This window comes from Mus caroli, unplaced genomic scaffold (genome assembly GCF_978045245.1).
Source record: "Mus caroli unplaced genomic scaffold, Mus_caroli_1 scaffold_3, whole genome shotgun sequence".
Classification (NCBI taxonomy): domain Eukaryota; kingdom Metazoa; phylum Chordata; class Mammalia; order Rodentia; family Muridae; genus Mus; species Mus caroli.
Window position 1 is genome coordinate 66,036,888 of NW_028227258.1, and position 18,885 is coordinate 66,055,772.

General features: G+C 53.9%; 1 protein-coding gene across 12 annotated transcripts; it reads right to left on the bottom strand.

The window, feature by feature from the left end:
- Positions 1–2,447: 2,447 nt before the first annotated feature.
- Sema6c (semaphorin 6C) lies at positions 2,448–16,061 on the bottom strand. Of its 12 annotated transcripts, none has more exons than XM_085835673.1 (22): positions 15,814–16,061; positions 13,843–13,891; positions 13,239–13,381; positions 12,989–13,078; positions 11,994–12,171; positions 9,351–9,465; positions 8,995–9,058; positions 8,791–8,847; positions 8,367–8,468; positions 8,074–8,164; positions 7,757–7,876; positions 7,567–7,655; positions 7,087–7,304; positions 6,752–6,883; positions 6,325–6,477; positions 5,987–6,160; positions 5,586–5,732; positions 5,233–5,310; positions 5,094–5,149; positions 4,880–4,924; positions 4,595–4,690; positions 2,448–4,227 (listed from the first exon to the last, which is right to left on the bottom strand). In XM_085835673.1, exons 5-22 carry the CDS (start codon positions 12,115–12,117, stop codon positions 3,194–3,196), a joined length of 2,895 nt encoding a protein of 964 aa, XP_085691799.1. In that variant the 5' UTR covers positions 12,118–12,171; positions 12,989–13,078; positions 13,239–13,381; positions 13,843–13,891; positions 15,814–16,061; the 3' UTR covers positions 2,448–3,193. The 12 variants fall into 12 exon arrangements, with proteins under 12 accessions (XP_085691799.1, XP_085691798.1, XP_029331432.1 ...); XM_085835672.1 differs by having other exon boundaries at positions 13,239–13,507; XM_029475572.2 differs by having other exon boundaries at positions 15,804–16,061.
- Positions 16,062–18,885: the final 2,824 nt, after the last annotated feature.

The window sequence follows — 18,885 nt, forward strand, 5'->3', positions numbered from 1 at the left end:
ACACAGTTGCTTTCACTTGCTCTGGGTTCCCAGCTGGAGAAGTGAACATTCCCTTAAAAGCACAGATAAAGGAATAGGCAGGACATTGAACTTTAACTGCTGCTGCCCACGAAGAATCCCAAGACTAAAGCTGAGCTGCAGCTCCATGATGGAATCTGCCTGCATCTGTGAGGCCTGGGTTTGTGGGGGGAAACTGTCTGTGTACTGAACAGCGATAGTGCTCATCATTATTTCCTAAATTGATGGTAGAATGTATATTCACACTGGGAAGCTCCTATCTGTCATCCCAGAACTTGTGAGTCTATGGCTGCAGGAGGATCTGTTCAAGAATAGCATCTACTACATATTGGAGGACAACATTGTTTCAAAAAAACAAAAGCAAAATGATGCCATTTATGTTGCATTAGGCATTGTTTTCTGTTTTTGGCTTTTTGTTGTTTTTTTGTTTGGTTTGGTTTGGGTTGGGTCTTTTCCAGACAGGGTTTCTCTGTGTAGCCCTAGCTATCTTGGAATTCACGCTGTAGACCAGACTGGCCTCGAACTCAGAAATCTGCCTGCCTCTGCCTCCCAAGTGCTGGGATTAAACACGTGCACCACCACTGCCTGGCGTATTAGGCATTGTTAAGTAGCCTAGAGATGATTTAAGGTATACCACAGACTGGGCATGGGTCATATGCAAACACTATGTCCTTTAAAACGAGAGACTTGAATTTCCAGACTTATTTTAGATGTGGTCACTGTCCTAGCATCAATCCCATATAGACATTGGGGGATAACTGCACGTCTATTTTAGTTTTTGCAACTGGATATCTCTGCTGCCCTGACTGGCCAGCACTCACTTATGTACACCAGAGCTGTGCCTCTCAAGTGCCGTAGTTAGTTTAGTTCTTTACAAATCTGCTTTTCTTTTGGGATTGATTTTGGGTCTCAGAGTTTAGGCCAATCTCAAATCTGCTATTTCAGTGACCTTTTCTCCCTTTCTGCCTTTTCCTTCCTTCTTTCCTGATACCACCTTACATCATAGCCCAAGCTGCCCTCCGACTCACAGACCTCCTGCCTCTTTCCAGAGTGCTGGAATTATAGGTATACGCCACCTCTCCGTGTCTTGCGGTGCTTGGATTAAAACCAAGAGTTGTCAGTACATGCTCGTCATGCCTTCTACCAACAGAGCTGTATCCCAGGCCCTCTCTCATCTCCTCAGGATTTGTGAGAGAGACTGGGGGAGGGGAGCTGCTCTCAATGGCACACATGTGGAAGTGGGATGATAAGTTTAGAGAGTTCTCTTTCTGCCATGAGCTTCTGGTAACTAAACTAGGCCGGCAAGCGCTTCACCTGCTGAACCGTCTTGTTCTCTCTCTTCATCTTTTGAGAGAGACTAGCAAGAGCACAGAATTCAACATCCTTACGCTCCATTTACAGATGTACCCTGCACTAGCTATCATGTTTTGAAAAGATTAATCAGCCAGGTGACTGAAAGAGACATCCCTCGTACCTCAACACTGTTGAGGACACTAGCAACAGCCCATCATAGCTTAAGGTTCCCAAGGAGGAATAAACTGAACCTGACAAGGAAAAAAAAAAAAGCTCCAAGCTGAGAGATGTTAAATTCTAAAGGATCCTTAGCCAATTTGCTTAAGCTTAACTGAACTGCGTTAAGAGACATTCGAAGTGTTAAAAACCTTGGCGCGCGGGGGGGGGGGGGCGGGGGGGCGGGGGGGGCGGTCTCTAAGTCGAATTTATAATACAAAGGGAAACTGTTTCCGTAAAAACTGACCACAAAGGTTGGTATACACAGCCTAAACTACGGGAGGCACCACCATCTCAGGATTTCTCTTTCACAAAGCATTTGCACATTATAGTACTTGAGCCTCTCGATCCTATTATTTCAGATGAGAAAGGAAGCTTAAGGCAGTTACCATCCCAAAGGTAAAGGTGAAGAGGTAAACAATACACTTGGAACTATTGGCCAAATTGTTCTCAGAACACTCAAGCAACAGAGAACTGGCGGCGTGTTCAGCTGCAGGGTTTGGTTGAACCTCTAGGAGGCGCCAACGGGAAGTGGCTGGAGCAGGGCAGATAGTGTCGACACGCGCCTGCCAAATTCCCTCAAATCCTTCAGCGCTGCCAGCACCCACCAGAGGCTTTAAGTGGTCCTAGCGCCAGGGTGGTGGGTGGGACAAGAGTTCCGGGTCACCCTCCCTTTGATACCCAGGATACTCTGCAGCCATCTGCAGCCAGAGTCATGGCGCACCGCGATGGACACACTTTAGTCGCTCTAGCCCTGGGCTAGCAGCAACTGGAACTGCCCCTTAGGGAACCAACTACTGGGGCAAACCCTCGCCTGGTACAGGGCTCATCTGCTGGCTTTTGTTGTTCTGCTTTGCAGCCTACCGCTCACCCACCCCAAATTCTTCTAAGCCAAGTTCTCTCTCTAGGACAAGACTTGCTGATGTGAAATTCAAATCACGCAGCAGCTTCGTTTTATTTCTCCAAAAGTTCCCTCTCCCACCCCAGAGTGTAGGCCGTGGAAAGGTGCCTGACCTCTATCCAGAAACGTGCTGAGCGCCTTCCCCGGCTCCCCCCAATCAGTACCCACTGCTCTCCTGGGCCCCGGCTCAGCCCACACACACCAGGTCTTTGATTGCCTCCTTCAGGAAACCTTTCCTGATTAACCCCGGTGGGACACCCGCCAAGCCAATTGCTCCGGAGAGACTTGGGGGCCGAGCTGCAGCGGAGGCCGACTTTCAGGAGCACGGGTACCCAGAGGGCCGGGCGCCGCGCCCTCCTTCCCCTCCCGCACCGCGAGGAAAGTCAGGCAGCGGCTTGGGGACACGGCTGTATTGGGAAGCAGGGGGCTCCTACACAGTAGGAGGAGGCACGTCCCGGCCCCGGGAGGCCCGAGGACTCTACACAGCGCGCGGCTCCAGCCCCGGCCGGCCGGCCCGCCCGGGGCTCAGTCCGCGGGAGTCCGGAGCGGCGACTTAAGGCAGCGTGGCTGGAAGGGAGCGGGGAGTGGGAGTCGGCCAGGTCCCCTGAAATGCTGGCGCTCCGAGGGGCGAGTTCCTCGCCAAAGGACAGGGGAAAGACAAGTCAATAAATAAACCGAGGCGAGACGGGGGCCCCGGGAGACTCTCGGAGTCCGGGAAGGCCGGCGGCCTCCAGCGCCTCGACGGGCGGGCGCGAGCAGCTTCCGTCAGAAGTTGAAATGACCGCCGTGCGGGGCGGGCTGCGGCGGGGAGGCGAGGGGCGGCTTGGGCGACAGCGGAGACTTCACGTCCACCCTCTTCAGGGAGCGGCCGCGGTGGCCGTCGGGCCGGCCGAGGTACAGGAGGTGCCTCCCGGGCCCCCCGGAGTACCTGGCCGGGCCTCCCGAGGGCACTCGCGTGAGCAGGCCCGGGGGCGCCCGGTGTGTGGGGAAGGGCAATCGACGGCTGCCGCCGACGCCCAGGCGCGGGGCCGGAGCCGAGAGAGCAGGCCGCCCGCTCGGGGCAGCGCGCTTGCCTTCGGGCGGCACGTCGAGCCTCAGCGGCGGCACGCCATCCCGCTGCATCGGGCTGGAGTCCACAAACAGCGAGGCGCCGGGCTCCGAGGCGGGCGGCCGGGAGGTGAACAGGGCGGAGGCGAGAGGTTCGCTGCCCTTCCTGGGCGGCTGAGGGCCGTGCAGGTAGCGCAGCAGTTCCTCCAGCGTGGTCACCTCTACCGCCTGCCCGGGGCAGCCAGGGGGCGGTGGCCTCACCAGCACCCGCGGTGCAGGCCCGCCCGCCCCGCTGCAGCCCCGTGGTGGGCGGCCTGGGCCCTCCGAGGCGTTGTTCCCATTCTGGTTCCACTCCCAGGGACCCCCGGAGGCACGGAGGTGCTTCACGGGCAGCTCCGGCGTCGTCTCCGGCGTGGGCAGGCAGGCCAGCTCCGGTGGGGATCCGCCCTCGGGCGGAGGCAGGAAGGTAGTGTAGAGCTGGGGCGTTTGCGCTGCATCTCCATCCTTGGGCGGAGGCGGGGGCTCAGGACCGCCACCGTGCAGCCGCGCCAGGCTGCGAAGGGAGAGGGGGCGCGGCAGCCCCGGGGTCTCGATGTCCTTGCTCCGACGGCGGTTCGCGCGACGACAAGCACAGGACACCAAGAGGCCAGAGACTGAGGCGCCCAAAGCGAAGGCCGCCGCCACACAGGCCAGGAGGAGTGGGATGGGGATGGATCGAGAGGCTGAGGCTGGGGAAAGGTCCCTGCGCACGCCTGCTGACCAAGAAGGAGGGAGGAGGCTCAGCTTTGGGGTAGGTGATGCACAGAACGGGCACAGGTGGGGCCAACAGCAAGTTTTCATTCTGTCTCTCAGCTTCACTCCACAGTCTCAGGATTCCTAAACACACGGGCTAGAGCACTGGTCTGGGGTATTCCCCGTACCAGTTGTAGCCCCTGTAGCCATGCCAAGAATAACTGCCAAATTGCCTGTGCAGGACACTGGCTGGGAAGTCCAGCTGTGGTGCAGGGAGGTTCCAAACAGGTGTTAGTGGGCATCAAACACCAATCAGTACCGGGCTTAGAACTCTGAGACTCAGCAGTTCCACACTACAATACTGTCCCTCCCAGGTGACCCCCTTACCCTGTGTGTGAGCTCCAAGAGTGGAAGACTGGGGCCCTGGGTGGGCATCACTGGGGGAACTGGGGGTCTCAGGGGAAGGGCCAGGACCCAGAAGCACTGGTAACAGAGACCAGGTCAGAGCCAGTGAGACGTATGCTCTCCACCAAGAGCCCCCCACCCCCTTCGGAACCCAGGAGATCACAATTCCAGAGTCTCATCTGACTGTTCCAGGTCTGCTTATAGCCCAAATGGATTTGGTTGTGGAGGCTAAGAAAGGGAACAGGACACTGAGGCCAGAAGACTCACCATAAGCAGAGTCTCCAGGGCCAGACTGACTCCCGGTCGCTCCATCTATGTGAGAGAGGGTAAGAATGGGGAAAAGGGAAGCTTCATGAGGAATTAAGGAGGTAACTCGTACAGATGCTGAGAAAGACAAATGTCCAAGCCTGGGATGTTGTCAGTAGCCATCACACAGTCATATGTAACTTCGGCTGCAGCTGCCGCCGTCCCTTGTGTTTACCTTGGCAGTCACCGTGCTCCGTGGATTCCTGGTTGCCAGTCAGATCGACATCAGTCCTAGAAGGAAGAGGAGGTGGCTCACTATGGCCCTACACTTGGCTGTGCACTCTCCTCAGGAGACCCAGGTACTTCTCACTTACCCACCAGGTCCCCTGATACTCATGCAGCCCCTGAATCGATGCCATCCACAGTATGGGTCCAGAGAAGCCAGGCAGCTCCTAGAGGAAACTGAGCTGTTTGAAGCTGCTACCCCTCCACTCACCGTTGCCCTCTATTCACCCTAGCTTATGAGAGAGAGCCTCCGCCGCCCCCCAGTATTTCCATCCCATCCACTCCAATCTGCTCCAGACCCTCGTGGCTGCCTACTTCAGACTACCCAAGGTGCCCACGCTCTCCTCCATTTCCTTGCTACCCTCAAGACTTGGGGATTTTTCTGATCTCCTACTAACCCTGAAAGTGTAGCCAGGCAGCATGGAACTTAGGCTCCTCTCACCTCTGACATGCTCCATGCCGGGCACACCGGCTGAGAGAGAGGTAGACGATACATCCAGGAAAGGCCACAAAAAGCCTGTGACCCTCAGTGTCCAGCTCCAGCCCTATGATCCGCCGTGCAGCTCGGGGTGACCGCTTCCCACTGCACCTAATTTGATGCCATAAGCAATGAGAATGGGGACAGCGAGACTGCCTGTCCCCATTCGCGTCACTGGCAAGAAAGATGTGATAGGTGGAGAAGATGCACAGAACCCCTGAGCACGACCCATGGAACCACCCAACAGTGCAGCCTCTCACCAAGTCCCTTTCCCTACCTCAAGCCCCTAATTCTGCCGGCCAGCACTAGAGCACCCAACCTATTCCCCCATTGCCATCACCCACCTGCCCCCACGAAGCACTCACCGGGCATGGCTGTAGGCATCAATCTCTTCCAAGACGATAGGCTCAGATCCCAAAGACTGTCCCCCTGGAGGTAGCACCTTCAGCACTGTCCCATCGTTGGAGCCAAGAAACAGGACAGTAGTATTTCGGTGGGGACCAGCCATTCCATCCACAGCCACCTGTGTCAGCAGAGCCCTGGAGCGATAGGCTTCAGGTGAGGACAGCTTGTCTAATAAAGCTTGAACATTTCCAGGAGCACCCAGATGCCCTGCCTCCCATCCTACTGCTCCACAGTGGGATTCACCTCATGGACCACACAAGAGAAAGAAGGGCTTGGTGAGGGCAGGAGGCGTGATTACCTGCTAGTCAGAGTGAGGAGCGGTTGATGGGTGGCGGGTGGCACAGCAGGATCCAGCAGCGGGTGTGCCTTGATGAAGAGCAGGACATCATCAGGGAGGTCTTGAGAGGAGGAGAACGAGGCAGCTGCACCCACACCTGCACAGGACCCTGGCCTGGTGGGCACATGGGAAGGGGCAGCCTTAGGGCAGAGAACTGATGTTAAGCTATGTGCCCCGCCCCCTGCCCCTCACACCCCCTCCAAGCTCTCAAACATGGCTGGCTATCTTTACTTCCCTGCAAGCAGGCACACTTGCACCATTTCTTCCCTCCCCTGTTGCAGCCTCTTAGTCCAGCCCATGCTTGTCCTTGGCCACAGTGACCTCCTTACAACCCAACATTAAGAGCAGAAATTGCTTCTGCCCCCTAAAGCCACTCCATACTGGGTACCTGGGTGAGGGGACCTTGTCCTCAGACACAGGAGTCCAGGCCCCATCCAGACTCCTCTGCTCCTTGAACTTGCCCTCAAAGCCACGTTCAATATCATCTAGGTAGAAGGCGCAGACTGCAGACCCAGGAATGCTGAGGGAGCCAGAAAAGATGCAAGGTAGATGTTGACAGGGACTGCACAGCTCCTGCCAGGTAAGAAGTGATAGCTGCCCTCTGTGTACCACGTTAGAGGGGCAGCCTCGGGGGGGGAAAGGGTGGCCAGGGCAGCAAACTGGCCTTCTTGGAGCTTCCTCCTCAGTAGACATGAAAAGGGAGTTTGGATGCTGGGTACCAACCTATTGGTCTGAGTAGTGAAGACCCCAAAGAGAGCGGAGCGGCCATGCAGGTTCACAGGCCCAGTTAAGGACTGTAAGACATCAAAGTAGAAGGTAGAGTCCCCAGGGACAGAGCAGTTGAGCCTCAGCTTAAGGAAGGATGTCCAGTGGCGATCCAAGGCCCGAGGTGAGCCACCCATGTCACGTTTACACACCCGGGCTACCCTGGAAAACTGCACCTGAGAGAAGACAGTGAGAGCCACACGTCAGCTGGTTGAAATGCACAGTGAGATTTAAGAGCTCCAAGGGACAAATATCAGGGTCACAGCAAAGAAAGATGATATAGCAGGCCCCTCTGGGTCGAGATAAGAGCTGGAGATGCAGAGGTGTGTGGGGAGGAGTCAAGATTCCAAGGAATGTGTTTTCAAGTTTAGGGCCAAGAACGTTCCTCAGGAGCCAGGAGAACTGTCCAGCATCCATCCCTGGTGCCCAGCTCCTTACCCTCCCCAAGCGGGCATCCTCCACAGAGACTTCTCGGAAGAAGAAGTAGACGTGCTCTCCATGCTCCAACGCATAGACAAAGTGTGGCTCTGAGGCAGAGTGACAGGAAAGGGTATCCATACCTGCTCAGAGACTCAGCCCCACACAGTCCTGGTGTGCCCCAGGCAGCCCAGCCCCCAGCATGACTGACCTCGCAGCCACTTGGAGTCATACTTTGCAGAACGGAGTGGAGGCTGAGGTCCAAGACTTCTGTAAACTACAGCATCACTGGCCTGGAAATCTGCTGCTGTGGCTGAGTACAAACTGCCCTCTGGAGAGATGAGGGGAGCGGGGTCACAGAAAGCTCAGAATCTGCAGCTTGTCTCCTACTGGTGTACATAGATATCTACCAAGACCTGGTCCCAGCCCCTACCTCACCCCTCCACTCAAGGACATTGGGGAGAGATCAAGGTGGGAGAGGAACTCCCTTCAGCCACATGCCTGCCTCTTACACGCCCAGGTGCACACCTGCAAAGATGGCCACAGTGGACTGGGTGGCATCAAAGGGGCATCGAGCCTGCCCACTCAGCTCCTCACCCTCCTGTTGCAGAGATGTTATCTGGGAACAGGAAGCAGACTCCTGTAACCTTGGGGTCTCAGAGTCTGGCCGTACAGTGCACACCCTCCCACCTCCTTCTCCAGCTCCTCTGCACTCTTGCATCCCATGCATGCATGCCCACTCCCATTCCCAGATGCCCATCTCTTCCCATCAGACTGAAAGCTTATTTTGGATTCTCCTCCCAGTCCTCTTCCCTCTGTACCCCATAGCTGCGGCACATAGGGCTGAAGGAATTTGTTCCACAGGCAAGAAGTGTCTGCGAGTTCCAGGGAACAAGAACACGGATGTAGTTGTAGCATTCGTCCTAGAGAACCCAAAATTCTAGGTCAGTGACAGGCCTGGAACTGAATGAAGTTAGGGGTCACAGAAAGTAACACTACTACTTTTGAGCCAGTCAGAGCAATGTGGCTAAGTCTCAAGCTATTAACTAGCCCTCAGCCTCCAGCAAGCTCTCTGGCCTCTCCGAACCTCCCTTTTCTTTTCCTGGGATATATAAAGGGAACTAAAGGGGATGAATTCTCTTCCCTTTGGGCTGGGATAGATAGAAAGGGAGTAAGAAGTAGTCATGGCGGCGCACTACCTGAAGGCAGTCCTCGCCTTCCCTCCAATTACACTCCACTCCTCACCGTCAGCTTTCCCCGGACTGCACAGTTCTCCATATCTTGGCTCCTCCATGTCAGAAACTGCAGGAAGAAGAGAGGCCGTGTGGCACCTGGACCCCTCCTCGCATCAAGGCTCCTCTTTAGGTGTCTTTTTCAGCCCCCGGGACCCCGTTACACCTTTCCCAGCTTTGACTCCCTGCCTGCACCTCCTCGCATACAGCCCCTCACCTTGTTGGGCACCAGCCCCTCCCCTTCTTCTTGGGCTTGAAGATCGAAGGAGAAAACGTGATCCCTGAAGGGTAGGTAAGGAGGGGTCAGGGCTGAGCAGAGGCACCCTGCCTGAGCTGCTTAGCCCCTCCTTACCCATGTTCACCAGCTCAGGGCCAAGCCACACAAAGTTCCTGCTCCCTAGCCTCCCCCTCACTCCATGCCTTGGCATTTGTTCTCTGGGTCCAAGCATGTCCATGTCCCATGGCTTGTGCACCTGCATGTGTCCCCTGCAAGATGCTGCAGTGGCCATGCAGGTCCCATGTCTGCCCAGGAGCATGCATGTCTGCCCCACAACGGTGCCTCGGCCATTTTACCGGGCAGCCACAAGCAAGGTCCGGTTCAAGGTCAGGAATCTCTGAAAGTCCAGCCCAAGTTCCGCAGCCACAGCATCGTCCTCCAGGCCCCGGAACCAGGATGATGGAGAGGCACCTGGAGGGTATGGTGGTATACTGAGCATGGCAGCTGAGATGATATGTACTTCCTACCAGATGGAACTCAGCCACGAAGAGAGGCCCAAAACCTACTACTAAAAACAGTACCAGAAGCTAGGCATAGTGTTACACACCAGCACTAGGGGAGGCTGAGGCAGGAGGACTGCCAAGAGTTTAAGGCCAGACTTGGTTACATAGCAAGTACAAGGCAAGATGCTATGTCAAAAGAAAGAGGCTGGGCGTGGTGGCGCACGCCTTTAGTCCCAGCACTTGGGAGGCAGAGGCAGGCGGATTTCTGAGTTTGAGGCCAGCCTGGTCTACAAAGTGAGTTCCAGGACAGTCAGGGCTATAGAGAGAAACCTTGTCTCAAAAGCCAAAAAAAAAAAAAAAAAAAAAAAAAAAAGAAAAAAATAGAAACAGGACGTTGAAATGGCTCTGAGGTTAGAGATACTTGGATACTTGCAGCCAAGCCTGACTACAAAGTTCACATAGTGGAGGCAGAGAACCAATTCCCAAGTTGTCTTTTAGTCTTCACTCATCCACTATGGCATGTACACTCCCCCCCCCCCAAGTAAAAACTGTTAAACAACAACAAAAACACCATAACAGCATTTTATTTTCATCAGATTCTGTGAGTCATTTGAATGATTCACCTTCCTTAATCACCTTATAGGTGGGAGTTCACCTTGGCCCCACTGCAAGGCTTAGTGCACTGAGGGATTTACATGACTGCCATGTAGGCAGCAGGGTCTGCTCCAGAGCTGAGCCAAGTTCCTGCTTAGGACTGACCACCTTTGTGTTAGAAAGTTCCTTTCAAGGGGCTGGAGATGGCGTAGTGATAAGGGCATGCCCTGCGCTTCCAGGTCCAGAGTTTGATTCCCAGCTCCCACATCAGGTGACTCACAACCACCTCTGGCTCCAACCCCAGGCAACCCACCTCCTCTGTTCTCCTTGAGATTAAAACATCCATTCCGCTGGCCAGCTCCATACGCAGGGAGGTAAATAACAAAACAGCTTCAAGAACTCCCTGAAACTGACCAGATTCAGTTGGCCCTTTCCCTGCCAGAGTTAATAAAAGCTAGGGTCCCCCTCAGAGGACATGAAGCTGAGCTGCAAAGAAGAGACTGCCTGGAAGGGGCCAACTGAGACGCCTGAAAAGGACTCTCCAATAGGTGAGCTGCCTGCAGGCTGTGTACTGTGCTCCCAATTCCAGCTTCAAGCTAGTGCCCATACTGGAGTGGGCTTTGGTGGTACAACTGTCTCTGAGTCATCTCTGCTCCTGTAAGTAACCCCTCACCCATACATATTTCTGTAAGTACCCCCAGTAAAACTTCTCGGTTCACCAAGTTTGACTGTGGTGGTATCCATATTTGGCCTCTCTATCTGGGTTCAGTAGATGTGTTCCATCTCCCCAGGAAAAGTTTTGTCACACAACAGCTCCTACACACACACACACCAGCTCCCCCCCACACACACACATAATTAAAGCACCTGCTTCTCCTACCCCTCTTCAAATCCCCCTCAAGACTTTCAACACTTCGCCATTGTGACCAACTCCATTGTCTACCTGGTCTGGGCATAAAAGCTTCAGGTATTGGTGTTGATGGGGGAACCCAGGGTTCACAGATGATGTAACAGAGAGAGTGCTGGGAACTGCATCAGATGTAGTATTTGCTAGTTTTATCTGTCCCCCAACAGTCACTCCTAGTAGCCCAACTGAAATAAATATAAATCCAACATCTAGAACACAGGTGAAGGATCTTTCTCTGAAAGGGTAGATTTACGGATTCTGTCGGAGTGAGACCTAGGCTCTCTTGGTAGGCAGAGAAGTAAGGGTTTTGGGAACCACTGGCCTGGCACAGGACTCCACTTTGTAGCTAAGAATAACACACAAACATAAAGTGCTTAATCTGGGCCAGACAGTGTTCTCAGGACTGTGCCTCATTTGCGTTACATCTGTCACCTCACTTAATCTCTGAGTAACACCTTGAGATATAACACCATGGTTATCTCCCTTTTATTGATGTGGAAACTGAGGCTAAAAAAGGTTAGATAACATGAATCAAGGTCACACGGCTACCGAGCAGAAGAGCAGGGTTTCATACCTGCCGCGGTTTGGTGTGGTTAAGACCTTGCATTCCTTATGTCGTCTATTGAGACAGGGTCTGGCTATGTAAGGCCAACTGGCCTGGAACTCACGACAGAGCTCGAGCTGTCCTCAGAGTTGTAGCAGTCTTCCTCCCTCAGACTCGCAAGTGCATGCAACCCTCGCGTGCATGCAACCCTCGCGCTCAGCTAGAGGTCACATTTTTAGCCTCCTAGCAACACTACCTCTGAGTGAAGAAACAAAGCCCAGGGATGAGAAACGCGCGGATCCAGCTCATTCCACCTGTTTGTTCCCCTTTGCTTGGCCATTCTCTTAGCTCCCTTAAGACTGGGAACATCCTGACTCCTTGCCTCTCCAACATAAGGGTCTCATTCTCTACTTGCATCCCACCAAGTGGGTAAAGTGGGTGGGGCACTCACCTTGAAGGTCAGAGGTCAACAGAGGGGTGGGGTCCTGGGGAAAGGCAGCCTGGGCTTGGGGGAGCGATGACAGCAGCAGCAGCAGCAGCAGCAGCAGGGGCATGGAGTGGGGGGCACGGGGCATCCTGTGCGGGGCAGCTCACGCCCCAGGGGGTACCCCCTCACCCATGTGCTGGCCCTGGAGTAGGAAGACAGAAAAGGGGGGGAAGGGACTAAGTTCTCTCTACCCTTGTTGCAGGCAGACTCCTCCCCAGGTCTATCCCCAGAAGACCCTATGGGGTGGGGCAAAGAGCCATCTCTGCCTCACTCCCAGCCAGCTGTCACTGTCTGTCACTCAAGGCCCTTCCCTCTCCAACTGGCCCAAACTGGTTGTGTGCTGCCTGCTGGTGTGACCCCAGGTAAGGACAGCACAAATCCTCTGCCCCTCCCAGCCTTTCCCCCTCTCTCCTGCCTAGGTCTGGGACATTCAGTAGGTGACACCTCCTGGCCCCCCTTGTGCTAACCCTTTCTCAGCTATAATTAGACACTTAAGCCTTAAAATTATAAATAGTGACTCCTTGGCACTTGGAGAAGGAAGAGGGCACCAAGTCTGTTTCCCCTCCCCTCACAGACCCCCACAGCACCCTGGGAGTGCTGTAGGCACTGCGCCCAGGCAAAGGCAGCTGTGCGGCAGCCATGGTCCTGTCTAAGGCTGAGAAAGAACAGAAGGAGAGGGACAGACAGCCTGGGGGTCACTGACCCAGCCGAAGCTCATACTTCAGGGGCCGTTCCCATGGCTGAGGAAGAAGCTGGGCAGGGAGGGATGGGGTGTGCATGGAGGGGCTGTCTTAGCCAAAAATGAATCTGCATCAAAGCCAGATCAGAGGCTAAATTTAGCTCTGGCTGCAGCTGTCTCCTCGACCACTGGGCCCCCTCCCAGCCCGGAGCCCCCTGTTGCCTCCCTGGCTCCTAAGAACCAATGCATGTTCTCATCGTGGGGAGAAGAGCAGACCCACCCCCTATGCTGAACGAAGGATAGAAAGGACGGGTGAGAAGAAATGGCTGAACGTGCCCCGCTCTCCCCTTCTTCCCTCATCAGGCTGCCTCTGAAATTGAAATATAAATAATTCAATGACAGGCAATTGTAGCCCAAAGTCCAAGAAAAGATGGATTCGGTGAAAGGGACGGTGAGACAGGTCTCCTTCCCACCCAGCAGCCTCCCCCAGCCAGCTGACCCTGACTAGACCCACTGCAGGAGGTGCGTACCAGCTTCCTGCCTTCCCTCGGGATTGAAGTGAGGTGCTGAAAAGACTCCATTAATCAGGTCAGGGAGCTAGAAGTCCTTTCTTTTATGACAGATCACAACAAGCCTTGGTTGTCCATTGCAAGTGTTCTGGAGAAGACTCGGCCTACAAGGCAAGCCCTCGTCCATCTCTCCAATAATTTCGCTCTGGAAGCCAGGACCCAAGTGTCCACCCAAGCCCAATCTAGCGTCACTGGTGGGAAGGTTGACGTCAGGTGGAGCCCCAAGAGAGCTGGAGGAAGGGGCAGGGTAGAAACACCTAATGATGACCCCCCCTTCCCCAGAGGCAGAGCCCTTAGCTACCTAAGGACCCCTCCCTTGAAAGGCCAAGTCTTTCTCCCTCTCCCAACCCATGTTTCCGGGTGCTGGTACTCCCAGAAGAGAAAGGGACACAGCTTGCCTCCTATGCTCTCCTACCAGCCCTCAAGTTGCCCTGGGCAACTGCTCTCTTCACCCTGGAAACAACTTTGGTCTCTGGCAAGTGGGGAGAACAGCGGGACCCTCTTCCTGGCCTCTGGCGGAGCCTGCCTCTATCCCCTGCGCTTAGGAGTTATAGCCTTTCCTTACCTGGGGTGGTGGGTCCTGTGGGGATGAAGAGGGATAGGAGCCCTCTGATCTAAGGGAGGAAGGGACAAAAGAAGAAGGGAAAAGACTAAATCACATCTCCCTCACCACATCCTTTAAAAGTCAATGTGCAAATCCTGGAAAAAGCTGTTGAAGCCAGTGTCGGGGAGATGCTAAGGGGAGTGCATTTTGTTTGGTTATAAAATGAGGGCAGCTTCGCACCGGAAGATATAAGGGTAGCTTTTGGCCTTTAGCCAGAAACTCCTGGAACTGCAGGACTAGTCACGGGGGAAAGGGTTGTCTGGGAGTTGTGGGGCCTGATGACCACTCCCATGTTAAAACCTTCAGACTCCAACAGCCTCCTGCAAAAGCTCCCTAGCTAGGGACAATAGAGGCTAATTTGCATCTAATTTGCATGCTCTTCATTTCCAGGCAAATGCTCTGATAGCAAGTATCCCCTTATTTCCTCAGAGAGCAGACAGTGCTTCCCTCCTACCTAATCTCTCACACTAAGGACCCCCCACACATGCTCACTTTCAGCTGGGTTAGACCAGCCTCTAAAAACACTCGGTTGGCCTTTTCCTTGGCCCACTAGACTCGAGTATGATACATCTTTAAGAGGGCTTCCCATAAGCTGTTTGGGGGAGCAACATCTGGGTGGCTCCCATCCAATCCCTGGCCTGGGGACAGGCATGCTGTGACCTGGAGAAATCCCAAGGAGAGACCTGGCCATTCTTTCTCCTTTTAGGTCCTCCCCTTGATAGAAAGATGAAACAGCCAGCCCCCCTTCTTTCCTCTTAGCCAGACAGCCACCTCTGGGGAGTGGCCGAGGTCATAGTCGGTGTCAAGAGGAGCAGGGGAAGGAATAGGGAGGCAGGCCGGGGACAATAGCAGGAAGTCATAGACATGGTTGCCCACCCCTGCCCACCTTCCTCAGGAGGCTCAGGAGGTGCACCGAGCCTCAAAATCCTTTTACCCTAACCTTCGCTCTCTGTCCCAGGCTTTGTACTTATCCTCCCTCCCACCCACCCCCAACGTGGATAAACCAGGTGTCTGGAGCTGCCCGTGCGCTTAGCGTGAGACGGGCCTGGGGCCAGGGGCTCGACGTGTCTCCCCTTCACTGGATCCGGGGCTCCGAGGAGGGGCGGGTAGCAGCGTCTGGGCCGGGACCGGGTCCCAGAGCCACGTTAGCGGGAGGAGGGGCTGGAGGGGCCTGCAGGCGCAGATCAAGTGGGAATGAGATCTGGGTTTGGGGGACGGAGGCGGGTCTCCCAGACTAGGGAAACAGGGCTAGAGGCTGGAACAGCCGAGGGCGGGCCCTAGGCCCGCGCGGAGTGGGTAGGTGAGCTAGGATGCTGTCGCCAGGCCCGCTCTCCTCCGTGGGAGACCAGTCTAACAAAGCCCCGGGCGGAATGAGGTGAAGCGTGGAGGTGAGCGCGGGGAACGATGCTTCTCCCTGGCCCCGCTCCTGGACTCTTTGCCCAAGCCGACCCCTCCCCCTAGGAGTGCTCAGACTCCAGCCTGCACAAGGACGGGGAAGCAACCCCGACACCGATGTCCAGAAGGACTTGGCCCCCTCCCAGTCCCCGCAGGGGTGTAGAGGTCTACTTCTCCACAGGTCTTGGAGCCTCAGTTTCCCGAGGGAGAGGCAAGGTGCTGGGCTTCCCACCCTCTGCATTGTGCGCGCCTCAAAAAAAAAAAAAAAAAAAAAAAAAAAAAAAAAAAAACCACCCCTTCCATGATCCCCAATCTTATGGGACGCGACTACGACCAGTCGCGTCCCATAAGAAGCCTACACCCTACGCCCATCAGTGCAGCTGGGCTCGGCCACGGTCCCCTCCTCCTCCACGCACCCTAACTCTGCCAGGCACAGGACGCGCTGGACCCACTCGAGTCCCTGTGACACTTAGGAGCTTGACCCCCTCTTGCGGCGCTCCTGTCCCTCCCTGTAGCTACATCCCTACCCCAAGGTACTTGCTCCGAGATCCAGGTCAGCAAGGTTCAGGGAGCAGCAGGCGGCCCCTAGCTCCCCGCCGCGCAGAGTTCGCAATCCGTGGTTGGGGCTTCGGCAAGATGCGACGAACGTCCGTGCTTAGATTTAGACTCCAGGGTGCTGTCGGGTTACGAGAGCCTCGGGTCCGAGTACGAGCCCCTATTCCCGCCGCAGATCGGCGGAGGAAAACAATGCGACCGCCCGGGGCTCTGGGCTCGGCCCCAGCCGCCCCGCCCGCCTCCCAGCCGGGCCCGCCTCCGGCCCGCCTCTCGGGCCCGCCGCCCAATGGGATACTAAGCGGCGGGATAGACACTGCCTCCTCGCCACCTCTTCACCAATAATACTACAGGAAGGAGGGGCACGGAGCGCACGGTCCACCCAGAGCTAAACCCAGAGGGTGAGCCTGAGACCAGAGTCAGGCACGAGATGGAAAGACCCAGGGACAGTCGCTGAGACGAGGACATAAGACACACGCACACAGGCTGGTAGAAAAGAAGTCCCGACAGACAGAAATGTCACAATCAGGAAGGAAGACAACTCGAGAAGAGAGACAGGAAACCAGGGGGCCTTGGCTGGGCTGGGCTGTCAGAGCCTGCACGATCCTCCCTCACTTCCATCAACGACTTAGGCGACCCTGCTCTCATGGGAGTCTCCCGCCTTGTCCCTCCGCATTCTCCTTCCTAAGCTTCTGTCTGTGTCTCTTCTGCATCTCCGTGTGATTTCTCTGGTTCATATTTATCCTGACCCCAATAAGAAGGCCTGCACGTAGTTTAGGAGGCCTGAGAAGCGAAAGTATCCTCTGACTTATCTTGTGCCCATCATCTCCCCACCGACCTCTACAGTCTGAACAGGTCAGCCTTGAGCCACCATGCCAGAAACTCAGAAGTCTGAAAGCTAGACGCTGGCTGTCAGGAGACAGATGGTTGACAAAAGCGGACAGGTAGGAGGGCTAAAGCTCAAAGCCAGGTGGAGACCAAGACCAATTGATTCAGAAAAATACAGAGACATCAAAGGGAGAGAGTGAACAGCTACCCTGCCCCTACAGATGCGAGATTAGTGTGTCCCACTTCCTCAAAAGGCTCTTGAACGTCCCTCCAAATGGCAAAACCTGTTCCTTGCCCCCAAGGCCGAGGGACCCCAATAAAAGGCCTTTCATTTGAGGAATGTCAGTGAAGAGGAAGTAAAAGGCTACTTTAGACAATTCTGCTTGGCTTTCACCTTGGTGTTGCCTGCTAAGATTTTTCCTTGCGTGGGGCTGGGACAAAGGATATTTTCAAAATTCCCTGGAATGTAGGTGGCCTGGGAGACACTGACATTCTAAGATAGTGTTGTCTGAGTGGGTACTTCTACCCACAGCTTGGTCTCTGGACTAAAGGGAAAAACTGTTGAGTTACCAATTTCTACACCAGCCTTAATTGAGTTGGGGGGGGGGCTCTGAATAGAATAAATACATGGGCAAACAAACTGTGTCCTGCAATAAGATTCACACACAGACATGACAGTGGAAACAAGACAGACTCCTAGACTTAAGGTCGGAGGAAGCCATGAGATAAACAGAATGGGAAAGGAATAATACCTACAACACGGTTAACTGCTGAGGGATCCTGGAGCCAAAGTGGTTTAACAGACAGTAAAATTATGGAACATAGACCAGCAAAGAAAAATGGCTTAATGAGTAAAAGCACTTGTTTCAAAGCCTATGGGCTTAAGATTGGTACCCAGAGGGGCTGGAGAGATGGCTCAGCAGTTAAGGGCACTGACTGCTCTTTCAAAGGTCCTGAGTTCAATTCCCAGCAACCGCATGATGGCTCACAACCATCTGTAATGAGATCCGATGCCCTCTTCTGGTGTGTCTGAGGACAGCTACAGTGTACTCATATAAATAAAATAAATCTTATAAAATAAAAAAAAGACTGATACCCAGAAACCATGGTGGAAGGATAGAACCAACTCTCAAATATTATCTCTGACCTCCATACATACTGTAGCATTTAAAACAACAATGACAATAAATAAAAACTGTCTTTTTTTTTTTTTTTTCAAGACAGGGTTCCTCTGTGTAGATCTGGCTGTCCTGGAACTCACTCTGTTATGTACACATAACATTTTTAAATATCTAAATAAATTACAAAAAAATTTCCAAAAGCAATAACAATAGCTGGTGTTGAACTCAGAGATCCCCCTGTCTCTACTCCCAGAGTGCTGGGATTAAAGGTGGATGCCACCATGCCCAGCTGTGATAAAACATTCTACAAGAAAGATAGCGGCCACTATGGTTGCGGAATGTGGCTCAGTTGGTAGGGTGCATGCACAAAGCCCTGGATTCAATCCCTGATACCTGTAACCCAGGTGTTGGTGTCTGCCTATACTGTATCCCAGCAGTCCTGAAGTAGAGGCAGGAAGATCAGAGGCTCAAGAGTATCTGTCACTATCCGAGTTAAAACAAGACCTACGGTTTACTAAGGATTAAAGAGCAAGGCCAGGGCTGGAGAGAGGCTGTGTTTGTTCTTTCAGAGGACCCAGGTTCAGGTCCTGGCACCCATAGGGTGGTTCGTAACCATCCATAACACAACGGCTTCTTCTGATCTCTTTGGGTACTAGTCACACTTGCAGGCAAAACACTTTACACAGAGAGTGTAGTAACATACACCTTGAATCCCAACACTGGGAGGCAGAGGCAAGAGGATCTCTGTGAGTTTAAGGGCAGCCTGGAATACATGAGGTCCAGAAGCAAGGATTACATAGAGAGGTGATGAAGCCCATTTCAAAACAAGTGAATAAGCCCCAAAAAATCAAAATAAAAACACATTTTTAAAAATCTAAACAAAGCCGGGCAGTGGTGTCATATGCCTTTAATCCCAGCACTTGGGAGGCAGAGGCAGGCGAATTTCTGAGTTCAGGGCCAGCTTGGTCTACACAGTGAGTTCCAGGACAGCCAGGGCTACACAGAGAAACTCTGTCTCGAAAAAAAAAAGAAAATTAAATAATATTTCAAAATATTTTCAAAAGAAACACCCCAAAAGCTAATTATGACAAAACTATGTGGAATTTGG

Coding starts and splice junctions, on each gene's coding strand:
- Sema6c (XM_085835674.1), bottom strand. CDS start 12,117: ATGCCCCGTGCCCCCCACTCCATGCCCCTGCTGCTGCTGCTGCTGCTG. Junction 8,165..8,366: donor CTATGTGCCGCAGCTATGGG/GTACAGAGGGAA, acceptor TCCTGTTCCCAG/ATAACATCTCTGCAACAGGA. Junction 5,150..5,232: donor AGTATCAGGGGACCTGGTGG/GTAAGTGAGAAG, acceptor TCTTCCTTCTAG/GACTGATGTCGATCTGACTG.